This window comes from Telopea speciosissima, chromosome 2 (genome assembly GCF_018873765.1).
Source record: "Telopea speciosissima isolate NSW1024214 ecotype Mountain lineage chromosome 2, Tspe_v1, whole genome shotgun sequence".
In the NCBI taxonomy this organism is placed as follows: domain Eukaryota; kingdom Viridiplantae; phylum Streptophyta; class Magnoliopsida; order Proteales; family Proteaceae; genus Telopea; species Telopea speciosissima.
The window spans coordinates 14051548-14064086 of NC_057917.1; the positions used below are offsets into that span (position 1 = coordinate 14051548).

Sequence of the window (12539 nt, forward strand, 5' to 3'; positions counted from 1 at the left end):
GAAGCAGCATACAGAATACTACGTTTCCTAAAGTCCTCTCCTGGAAAGGGAGTCTTGTATTCTTCACATAACCATCTCCGGATAGAAGCATACATTGATGTAGATTGGGCTGGCGGTCCTGATGATAGGAAGTCAACATCCGGATATTGCACATTTGTTGGAGGGAACCTAACTACTTGGGGAAGCAAAAAGCAAGCTGTTGTAGCTCGATTTAGTGCTGAAGCTGAATTTTAAGCTATGGCACAGGGTATTTGTGTACTTCTCTGGCTCAAAGGACTTCTTCAAGACTTGGGAATGAATGTTGACCTTTCAATGCAACTCTACTGTGACAGCAAGTCATCAATCAGCATTGCTCACAACCCGGTCCAACGTGATCGTACCAAATATGTTTGAGATTGACCGGCACTTTATAAAGGCGAAATTGGAACAGGGAATTATTTGTATTCCATTTGTCCAGTCTAGTAAACAGCTGGCTGATATCCTTACCAAAGGAATCATCACTAAGTAATTTTTGCCTACTGTAAGCAAGTTGGGCATGTCTGATATATATGCTTCAACTTGAGGGGGAGTGTTGTAATATGGGTTTGGGGGTAATATCGTCCTTGTACCTATAGTGTCTAGGTTCATTAGGCACATGTTAAATGTGCTAGTTGAGTGTTAAGCAAGTCTTCCATATTTGTAATTTTCTGTCTCATTGACAAGCCAGTATTCATGGAATTCAACAGATCCGATTGACACCTTGCAGTGGGAAGCCCGAGTGGTTCGTTGGTGGGATTGGTGTTTGATCCAATCGACACTTTGCGGTGTGAAGCCCTAGTGGTTCTTTTGAAACTCTCCTTCAAGTTCTAGTTAAAGATTCAATTTTTATTCAAGTTTCTCAACAACAGTGAGTTTGATTCATCCCAACCCTAACCTTTCTTCTTCTAATCCTCTAAACCACCAAACCCTAACTTTTCCCCTTTTGTTTTCAATATTCTCAATACCTAAATTCTGCCCAGACCAAACCAGCCAGCAAAATCCTTCCTTTTTTGGATCAAATTCTCCTCTCACCATAAGGAAAACTCAATCCAAGTTGCTCCCTTATCTGACCATCATAAACCCTAAAAATCCATCTTTTCCTCTTTTCTGAAACCTGAAACCATAACCCTAACCTTGCTTCTCATTCAACTTTACACTCTTCCATCCATCAAAACATCTCAGGACCTTCACTGATAGACTCCTGTTTGAGTTAAAATAATACCGCAAGCGTACGGGTCAATCGTAGCTACGGGTCGAACGCGAGGAGATATACGCCACTCTATTTAATTAACTTAAAAGTAATGCAAAGTGAACCAAATTAAAGTGTTAAATTAAACTAATTAAACTAATGAAAATTAATGCATCCTAACTCATAAGCATCTAACAAAATTAAGGGATTAAGTTGGCGTCCTAACACATGAGCATCTAACCTATCAAACTAACGTAAATTAGAAAGAATAACAAAAACGCAACCACACTTCATAATCACATAAAAATAAATAAGGGAATAAAAGTGCATCCACATACCACAACCATATAAAAAAAATAAAAGAAATAGAGGGAGAAGAAGAAGAAGATAGAGAGAGATAGAGGAGAGGGAGAATGAGATTGAGAGTTTAGATAGTAAAACCTAGATGTGCTTGCATGAATGTAATTGAAAAGCTTGAATACTTGCATAAACTTACCATGGCCTCCTCTTCTAAATCTTCAAGTCTTGTCATCAACTTAAGAACTTAGACTAGAAGGCTTAAAACCTAAACTAGAATTAAGAAATTACAACCCAATTGAAGACTTAAATTGAAATTAAAGCATAAACTAAACCTATTACAACCATTAAATAAAAATCAAAAAGCAAACTAGAACTTATAAAAGCCAAAAATCACAACTTAGAAGGAGAAGAAGAAAAGAAATTTTACTAAGTGAATGAACTAAAAATTACACTAAAAACTGAATTAAAATTGAACTAGAAACTAACTAAAAACTGAACTAAAAAACTAACTTCTTACAACCCAAAGGGCAAGGGGTATTTATAGGGGGAAGAGAAGAGAAGGGAGAAGAGGGAAGTGTAGGAGAAATATTCCTTAAGAAAAGAGAATATTCTCTTCTCCTTCCTCTTTTACAATGCCTTGAATCCTAAGAAAAAAGAAAAAAATAGAAAGAAGAAGAAGAGAAAATTGTTTACATAGACCTTCTATTTCTAGAAAAGTAAACTTCCAATTCTAACAAGTGCTTCCTTTTCTTTGTAGATATCTTCTCCAAGCAATAAAATCAAAGCATCTTTGATTTTTCAACTTTCCATAGGTGAGAATGTCTTTCAAAATAAGTCTATCCCAAGTAGAATTCCAGAAGTGCCCTTGAGAAGTTGGAGGAGAGAGAGAGTAAGGGTGATGACTAGGATTCCTTCAAGAATAAATAAAATACCCATTCTGTCCTTCAGAAAACGTGGAGCATGGGGTGCTTATATAGGCCTCACCATTGTGTTCCTTGCGAAAAATCACCCAAAATAGACCCAAATTTCGTCCAATTTGGAGTTCGGGAGCCCAAGATATCTCAAGTTGAAGTTGGACTGTCCAGAGCCCTCCAAATGGAATCTTTCTGGTACAAGAAATGTAACTTCTAATAATTCTGTTAAGGCCCCTGCAATCTGAACTTTCGCTTCACTTTGTCCCCAGCCGACTGTCAATAATTATAAATAAACCCCTATAGACCATTTTCGTGCCGTTCAAAACGGCCGTAACTTCTTCGTTTCAACTCGGAATCATGTGCCGTTTAAACCGTTGCGAAGCTGACTCGATGGGCTACGCATCCAAGCCATTAACATCTTTAAACACCTTAAAAACATTTTCTTAGCATCATCTCCTCCATTTTCACAAGAATTCACCTAAAACCTGAAAAGCATAAGAAAGCACCGAGTTACTCTGTCCAATATGGTAAAATGTATGCTTTATGCCCTAAGATTTCACACATAAATGTGCTCATCAACTCCCTTACCTCAACTTGACATAACCCATGCATCAAACCCTAACCCTAACCCTAATTTCACCAAAAACCTTATTTTTAGTCTACCCGATTATTGTTCATAGCAGATCATGGTTTACTGGCTCCTAGTTGGTCTCCTACCAATCTTGGACTACATTAAGGCAGGAAATCTTCCTACAACTGCAATCTACATGGTCTGTTAACGTAGTTGTCACAACGTCTAGGCAACCCTAGGCATCAGAGGGAGAAAAACAAGGCGACACAACAAGGCGCCCTTCTAGCAAAGGTCGTGTGGACATCTAGGCGTCACCTAGGCGACACCTTGACAACTATGCTGCCAAGTACTAAATAGATGTGTCTGATACATAGAAATATGAGAACAATCCCTTTTCTAAAGAGTTTGGTTGCCAAACAACTCATTCGTATTTGGCGTCTGAATGTCTTCCATTTGCTTCAACCTGGAATTCCAGGATTCCTTCAAATTTTAGGGAGAACAGAAAAATATTTATACCCCTTCAGGTATTATCTTCATATGGAGCATTATCCAAAATATAAGCATCTATAAAAACAATCAGCCCATCCTTCTTTTTAAAATTTTTATTTGAATATTAATATAGTCTGGTTATTGACCAGGAAGAGTAAAAAAAAAGAGAAGAATGGAGAGCCAAAGATCTTTAAAACTTTACATGGTGTCTGCTTATCCTCTACCCGGCTAAAGTTTTTTTTTTTTGGGTGTAAAAAATTACTTCATGTGGTTGGCCCTATCTTTTCTATCTGTGACAGAAGTTTGATGTTTGTCTCTTCCTTTTATCTGTATTCTTTCTACTACTGTGACTAAATACCAAGTGATGTGCATGTGTTGTCCGTTTAATCCCGTTTATTATCTTTTTAATCATAATTATGTCTTCCTTATTCAGCTGTAGAAACATATAATTTATTTCTATGAACTTTTCAGTGATAAGCTATTCAAGGAGACACGGGACCTCAACTTCGAAGTTGTTGTTCAGGTTGTTCAATTTTTACCAGCCTTCTCTTTTTCTGAATTGTCATACTTTCTATGGGCTATTTTTCTTAACCATATTCAGAATTTTTGTGTCAGTAGGATTTTCTAGTTTATTTCCATGCCTTTGAATTTTAATCAGATATGTTGCAGTTTTTTCCTTTGGAGCACCATCTGTTTAGTTGCTATTGGCAGTATGATTGCAGGTTCTTCGTCAGAAAGCAACATCCATGAAGCAGGATTATACGGAGATGACAACCACGGTAAGTCAGTGAGAAAACAGTTGATGCTTGATAGCTTATCTTCACTGGACTTCTCTCCCTCCTTCTCCAGTACCTACCTTTAATGGAGCTGACCTAAAACCCAGGGTCAGATGATACCCGTGAGTATCTCTTACGAAACTCAGGTTCCTTCAGGTTCAAAACAAACTTGTACATTAATATGTTAGTTCTGCGACCAAGATAGAGGGTACTTGCATGCAAACTTATACTGTGCTTGTAGTCATAGGAGAACATGCACTTGTAAATTTCAAGTTCTGTACTCCTACTGATTTCAAAATAAATGTATTTCAAAACAGGCTACAGGAACTGTTCTGGGCCAGTGGTTAGTGGACTGGTAGTTTAATACAAAAGAAAATGCAGATATCTGTTAATCTGTTAATATCATATCTAAGAGACGCATGTATATCACCAAAGCAGCTCTGGAGTAATGGTAAGGGTGACATTTCTTAAACAAGGGTCTTGAGCTCACAAATCTTCAGCACACATTTAATTAAATATTTTTTCATATATGAGGCATGGTGTGACTCTGAACCAGACGACCTAGGACTAATCAAGAGTTCTTGGGCTCTCAGATGTTCTTGACCTGGGACCAGATTGTTCCTCCAGCGGTCAATGGTCTGGCTGCCTGGGGTCCAATGGTCCATGAGCAATAAATATTTTGTCTAAAATAGTAATGCACGTAGCGTTGTGTTTTGATAGGAAAATTTATTTGCTTCTGATTTGGCATGACTAATTCCTGGAATGCTGTATACTGTAAACAGAGTCAGACTGTATCTGAATTGAAGGACTTTGTTAAGAAGCTGAACTCCTTACCAGAAATGACTGTAAGTGTGCTTTTTCAGGTTGTCCATTATTTTTCTTGCAAGTCATTTTCTCATGATGTTAGGTTCTATTTTGGTGATGATTGCTTCAGAGGCATATCAATCTGGCTCAGCATTTATCTACTTTTACATCAAAGCCTTCATTCCTGGGTCAACTTGACATTGAGCACACAATCGTGGAGGGTCAGAGTTATGACATGTAAGCTGAATTTATATTTCTTCCTTCATTCCTGGCTTCTTAGTGTTCAAGCTGAAAGTCCTTGGGTATTGTACCCAAGACCTGGGATTGAGCCCCATCTTCACTTCTAGTGCTAGTACACCTTGACTATGGCCTGTGAGGCCTAGGAATGGGGGGATGGGAGCAATTTACATTATCTCATTTCCTTAAAATTTCTTAAGTGACTGGAAAGTGCAGAAGGATGCAGCTAAATTACTAGAAAAGAGAGAATAGGTATAAGATCAAATACAAAATACTACTCCCTTCCGAAGACAGGCTGACCAAAAACAGAATCCTCCCCTTCAGCAATTGGGACTTGTGAGATATAATAATCCCACTATGCTTAAAACCATTCTTGGATAACTGATGCACTAAATAGATTGGTAACCTGGGCATTTATTGAATGAGATGTTCATGGAGGATGCTAGTGCATGGATTCCCTTGATAAGGGAAGAAATTCTCTTGGGGAAATCCTACTCTGTCATCATCCAATACTTGAGCGACCGCCGAGTCCTCCTTTACCATCAAGTTGAAATCTTTGAGAAGGTACCAATCTATGACCAATGGTAAGTGGTAACGTTCTAATATCTCCCTGCCAGAATTCCTGGTCTCAACAAATCTTGTAATACCTGAATCTTTTCGCTTGTCCAATCCCTGAATGCACCGAAGATACCAAAGTGCTCCATATTTCCTAAAGAACACCAATCGGAGTTGAATTTGATGATGTTCCAGGGTAAGCTCTGCTGATCACAGTCCAACCTTGAATGCTGGATCCCAAAAGTGATGCATAAAAGATGTAATTCATGATCATCTAGGGTGGTACTCTAACTGTGATAACATCAATAGTCTCCTGAGTAGAATGAAGGGCATCTGAAAACACCATAGCCCTGTTACAAGGACTTCCCCTCTCTTGCCAAGGTACTAAAACTCGGAACTCGGTACCAACTTGACCCTTGGAAAAACCGAGTCGAGTCGAGATCTCGCCGAGTTGGTGCATTTTTTTTTTCCGACTCGAAGCCTCAACTTGGTGGGTTTTAGACCTAGTTTGGGTCTGAAACTTGGTATTCAGCCTATTTTAGGCCATTTAAACACAATGGCACTATCAGATTTTGCAAAAACAAAGTCCAAATATGAGTTTCGCTTCAGACCATAGGTTGGTAGGCGACGACGTACTAAAATACCCTACTCTACACATAATTTAGTAATAGAAAGCAATCAAAACATTCAATTAATGTAAAACAACTTAAATAAGCATTAGAAATGTTAAAGACTTAAAGTGTCCAATACCTCAATTTTTAAACAAATGTTACATAAAATGTGATATGTTAATGTATTCAGTCCCAACATGATCCACAAAGAATTCCCATGTCATAGTGTTGCTGTAGTTTTGAAGAAGGAGCTTCAAATGGGGGAGAAGAGAGTAGTGTTGGGAGCTTTGGATAGAACTCGACCGTGATATGTCGAGTTCTGTCGAGTTTGGTAAGTAAAACAAGAGGTAGATGGGTCGAGTTCTGGGTCGACCCAAGATTTGAGATCTCGCCGAGATAGTGTACTTTTTAATATCGTATTGGAACTCGACTCAGTTTCTCAAAAAAAACCGAGATCTCGCGAGTTTTCGAACCATGTCTCTTGCTAAATGGGTGAAGTTCCAATTTTAAAGTAGATAAGGAAAAACATTTGAGGGTGGGCCTTGGTGCAATGGTAAAGGTTGCTCCATTGGGACCAAATGGTCACGGGTTTGAGTCTGAAAACAGCCTCTCTGCGAAAGCAGGGGTTAGGCTGCGTACATTATGACCCTCCCTAGACCCCACAATGGCGGGAGCCTTGTGCACTGGGTACGCCCTTTTATAAGGAAAAGCATTTAGAAGTACCCATGCTAGAACAAAGAGTACAGGTTCCACCAGATACCTTGGGCAAATTGACTGGAAATGAGTATATGCTTGACAGATTCTCCATCTGTGATGTACATCAAACAAACATGACAGAGAAGGGCTGATTTTTCATTCTCTTCTGGATCATGTTTCAGGTATTTATTTTCTTATGGTTGATCACTTGGGTTTTGAGTTTTGTACTTTTAAGGAGGTGGAGGTTTCCAAACAACTTTATAGGCTAGGACCAAATGACCAATGAATGGTAGCAGCAGGGGCTATAATAGGGCATCAGAAAGATTGTAAGAGAGCACGAATGGACTATTGAGTCCTGACCCATCAGAGAAGACAGACATAGCAAAGCAGATCCAGAAGAAATACTTCTTCTTTCTTAAACTTTAGTCTTCTCCTAAACTGTAGATCTCAAGACAATCCCTATTAGCTGTATAAATTTGCTTAGAGACAGCAGTTGTTGTTGGGAAGCCTCTCAATGTTGTCCGGTCTGTTTGAGTATGCGGATGGTATCTTTGGTCAAACTGACCATCGGGATGGAAGGTCCCTCCTTGGATCAACCACGTGTCCAGTTTTGGGTCCGGTCTCTGTATATAGCACACATGTTAGAACTTATATTCTCAGCGGTTGCAATGACGTTACATTAGAGTTTCTCAGTTGAAAGTTCAACTGAATTTCCTACCTTCATATCTCCATGAATTTCAGCCCAGCTGATAGATTATGTGGAAAATTTGAATGTCTATACAACTGCCATGTGGAAAATTTTGGGCCATGTTGAGAGGCCTCTGGGCATTTGGCCATGTGAGCAAGTTCTTCCATTATTATTATAAATTATTGGTGGGATGGGCAGAAAGACGAGAGAAATAGAACTGATCGGAGCAGAAGCTATTGCTTTATTTAGGTAACAATTTATATAGAAACTGGATGGCTATGTGAATTGTAGTCCCTCTTTATCCCAGAATAAGCCTGCCAGCCATCCTGGAGGACCTTTTTTACTAAGCTGGGAACTAAAGTTACGTTTGAGTACGCAATCTCAAGGGTGCATGTCTCACATGCTTTATGTGAGTAGCTGGGGTCCTTGGGGATGACTCTATGGGTGCCTTCTGTTTGCTTGGGAGTTGGGACTCATCTACCTAACCTTTCATGTTTGGTAATGTAGTCCGATTTTTAGAAAAAAGAAAAACACCTGCAATTCATGTACCATGGGTCCTCAATGCATCTAGTATCATATTCAGGTTGTATAGTTCCCTTGTACTTCTATTAGGAAGTTGTATTCACTGTTTTCTGGCCAGAACTCAGAACTGCTTCTTCTATATGGTTCTATTCCATGCTGCCCCCTTAGAAAGAGTTTTATGTGCTTCTATTTTTCAGTCAGAAATTCTATTTGTTCCTATTTTTCATTCAAAAATTAGTTTTCTTACATATCCTTTTTTGATATTTTATTTTTTTTTCATTCTAATACTCCACATTTTCTGGTGGAATATGTTTTAACTGTATGGACATGCTAACAAATGCAGATGCTTTGAGTACATTGAAGAATTGATCCATAAACAGGAGCCAATCATTAACGTCCTTCGTCTCCTTGTGTTGTTTTCAATTACAAATTCTGGTTTGCCTAAAAAAAACTATGACTACTTCAGGTAAGATTCATATGCCATGGATTTTCCTTTTTCTTTGGGTTTTTGATTCTTCAAAATTTAACATTATTGGCTAGTGTAATGATTAATTCTGGCATTTTCTAACAACTTCATTATTATACTTATTTCTCTCGGTTTAGGAGGGAGCTACTTCACAGCTATGGATTTGAACACATGGCTACACTGAATAATTTGGAAAAAGCTGGATTATTTAAGAAACAGGTATCATGCGATAAAAATCTGGGTTAATTTGTAAAAGTGATGTCTTTGAGGTATTGATTGTTGGATTCATCTTTAAGTGTTTGCTTTAGTTGGAGAATCTAATAGGCTTTATGTTATGGATTCCTTCCATTATGGTTGTGTGGTTGATGTATATTATGTGGGCCTTGCAGGACACAAAAACCAATTGGCCTACAATCAAACGTGCATTGCAGCTTATAGTTGATGATACTGACACTGCCAAGTATTATTTTTTAAGATCATTTGTTCATTAAATTACATTGTGTTTGGGAAATTTGAGCTATTGGACAGTAGATGGTAAGGAATGTCTAACAATGGCATAGTTATAACATGCCATTGGTACAGGGTTCGGCCTACCTTTTGATGCGCTCTGCATGTGAAGTGGTTCATACTCACTGTATTTGTTTTGTGAGGGTGATATAATCCTAAGTTAAAATTTCTCAATAAATAGCATATGGTATTTACTCAATTTGTCTTCACATTGAGGTCAATATTTAAAAAATTGTGTTGTGATAATCATGATATGATATGATATTTTAAATATTGTGAATATCACTCAGAAAGGAGATGATGCATTATCAAGACTAAAGTCTAGATCAGGTGGTCAGCTCAAGTGATATGATAGCATGTGAACCATGTATGGTTATGCTATTTGAAGACTGCCTTTAAAGGCTTTTTCTAATGGATTTCTGATTGACCTCCTTATTTGAGTGCTTAAGACTGCAGCTGTCCTTTCTATTATGCAAGAATGTTGTCCTTGCATAATTTCTAGCAGTTCATTCTGCTTCTCAAATTCGTGGAGCTTGAGTAATCTTATAGTTTAAGGCTTACAGATACTTTTTGTCCTTGAAAGTCTGATTTTTTTTCATTTCAGTTGATAAATTAATTTTCATTGAATTACTTCTTAATTTCATGTCTATTATCTGCAGCCCAAATGATATTGCGTATGTTTTCTCTGGATACGCGCCTCTTAGCATCCGCCTTATTCAGCATGCAGTTCGTTCTGGATGGTAAGTTCATTGATTATTTCACAAACTCCCTTTACCACTGTTGTAGTGACCTGGCAAGCCTACAAATCTTAGCTTTTGTGTTTCCTGTTATTCCAACTACAATGGTTTGTGTGATGAGGGAAGCTTTCTGATCATGGTCTCCCTTAGGAGTTTTCTCCTCATTTTCTCAGTAATTATCTTTCCATGGGTTAGTACTGATTTCAGTTGCAGTGACCTTTGTCAATTTAATAACCATTGGGATTTGTATTGATGCTATAATAATATATGTTATGTATTTATGTGGGTTGACTTTATGGGTTTAGATGTATGTGTCGATTCTATATGTTAGGGGTACTATTGTCATACAGTCATAGTCTTTACTTTGTGTTCTCTCCTCTTTTCTCATCTTCTCTTCAACTTCTCTCTTCTCTTTTTCTTTCTTATGACTGGGTACTGATTCAGGCTCTGTTATTGTTACAGTATATTTCAGTGACTAATTTTTGGATAGATGATAATATAATAGTATATTTCACTCAGTACTTTTTGGATAGATGATAATATAATAGTATATTTCACCGACTAATTTTTGGATTATATTGTATTGATATTGTTGGACCCCATTTAGTTGTGAGAAGGCTTAGTTGAGTTGTGTTGAGTTGGCGTTCTAGTTGCCATGTCTACCTTTACTTGGAGACTGGATAGATGCTTGAGATCCTCATTATCTTGTTTAGATATGAGAGGTGCTTTTCATCTCAATTTTAACACATCTCAGAAGCACCTGAACCTTGTTTCACTTGTATGTGAACCTGGCAGAGGAATTTTATATGGACCTAAGAAGTCCATATTGGCCACCAGTTGTGGACATTTGTCACTGGTACTGGATAAGTATCTTGTGTATAACTGTATATATCTATAGCACATGTCCAGTACATGGATGATGGATCCATGTATGCGTCCAGATTATCTATGCATATTTTGATTCAATGGTGAACAGAACTAATGTTGAATTTCATATATATTTTTTCTTTGAATTATTTTGGGGTTTGTTCCAGTAATGCTGCACTCCTTACCTACCACAATTTTATGAGGGTTATTCCCTTGATGATACTTCTTTCTCATTACACCCCAGAATTAAGGCTTGACACTATTTTGAAGAATTTGTGTATATATTCCGTAATCCAGATTTCTTCTATATTAGCTTCACCAAAAAAGAAAACAAATGATCCATTAAATGAAAATGATAAAGTTCCTCACCATTTTGAATTGAAACCTTTAATGGATCAATTTATTGGTCAGAACTTCAATATGATGGACCCATCTCTCAACAGTCATGTTTGGCATACTTGGACATGAATTTGGATGGAACTTTTCTGTTGGGTGTGTAAAGTGGGGAAAAAGGCAAGGGAAAAAAGACTGCTGGCTGAATAAAGAAGTGGAAGGACAGTTTGACTGCATCTATCTGCAAAGCAGCATTACAGTTTCTGGTCAGTTAGAGCGATGAGGAGGAGAGCACAGTTTTTGGTTTCTCAATGCCACTGGACTTCACATTGTCACTAAAAGTTGGAGGCTTTTGTTGATCTTGTGGAATCAAAATGCTTCAGGCTCCTAAATAAAATCCTCGGGAGACCCCTCCCATACACTGACAAATAGCCTTGGTTTTTTGGACTCATTGCCTTAAATAATATGGGAGTTAAGATTAGTATTGCAGCCTATTATTTAGTGATTTTCTCACCTATGTCCTGATTTTAAAATTATTTTGGCTGACAGGAAGCAAAAATTTTATTTCTCTCAGTGGCAGTAAAGTTTCATCATTTAAAAGGAGCGTCCCGAAATACGCGCTGAACATTTATCCAATCCATAACAGGCTTCCTTGTCTATGCCGACCAAATAATAAACACCCCCTCCCCCCACTATCAACAGCACAAACCCCAGCCCAGTGATGCACTCCTGCTAACATACCTAAACCAGAAAAAAAAAGGGAAAAATGATAATAAAAAGAAGAGTATCTATTGCTCCTATTTCTAAATACAATTATCTATTAGCCCATGATCTTACTTTTAGACTTCAATGGCCAGATACCTGATGTCTCCATTGCCTTATGTTAACAAAACAATTGTTAATGAATTGCTTGAATGATCTGAATGATCAAGCAAGCCTTTAATTTATAACTAAAGAGAATACGAAGGTGGACAGAATTGCCCTTACACTAGCCGTCGGCAGAATATAAAAAGAACATAAACATAACTCCCAAAAGACCAGAATACCCCCACGGTATTCTGGATTACATAATTCAACACTTCTCCTCAAGTTGGCGCATAAATGTCAAACATGCCCAACTTGACTAGAGCAGGATGAAACAACTTCCCAGACAATATCTTGGTGAAAATATCAGCAAGCTGATTAGCAGACTTCACAAAGGGTACACAAATCAGTCCTTCCAACTTTTCCTTAATAAAATGCCTATCCACCTCAACATG

General features: G+C 37.8%; 1 protein-coding gene across 4 annotated transcripts in view; it reads left to right on the forward strand.

The window, feature by feature from the left end:
• LOC122652835 (vacuolar protein-sorting-associated protein 33 homolog) overlaps window positions 1–12539 on the forward strand; it is a 63547-nt gene that overhangs the window by 43002 nt on the left and 8006 nt on the right. For all 4 annotated transcript variants that reach the window (XM_043846709.1, XM_043846711.1, XM_043846710.1 and 1 more), the window contains 8 exons: window positions 3953–4004; window positions 4204–4260; window positions 5040–5102; window positions 5192–5298; window positions 8714–8836; window positions 8974–9055; window positions 9226–9296; window positions 10003–10083. In XM_043846709.1, the coding sequence (XP_043702644.1) occupies window positions 3953–4004; window positions 4204–4260; window positions 5040–5102; window positions 5192–5298; window positions 8714–8836; window positions 8974–9055; window positions 9226–9296; window positions 10003–10083 (636 nt within the window). The remainder of the gene's footprint in view (window positions 1–3952; window positions 4005–4203; window positions 4261–5039; window positions 5103–5191; window positions 5299–8713; window positions 8837–8973; window positions 9056–9225; window positions 9297–10002; window positions 10084–12539) is intronic.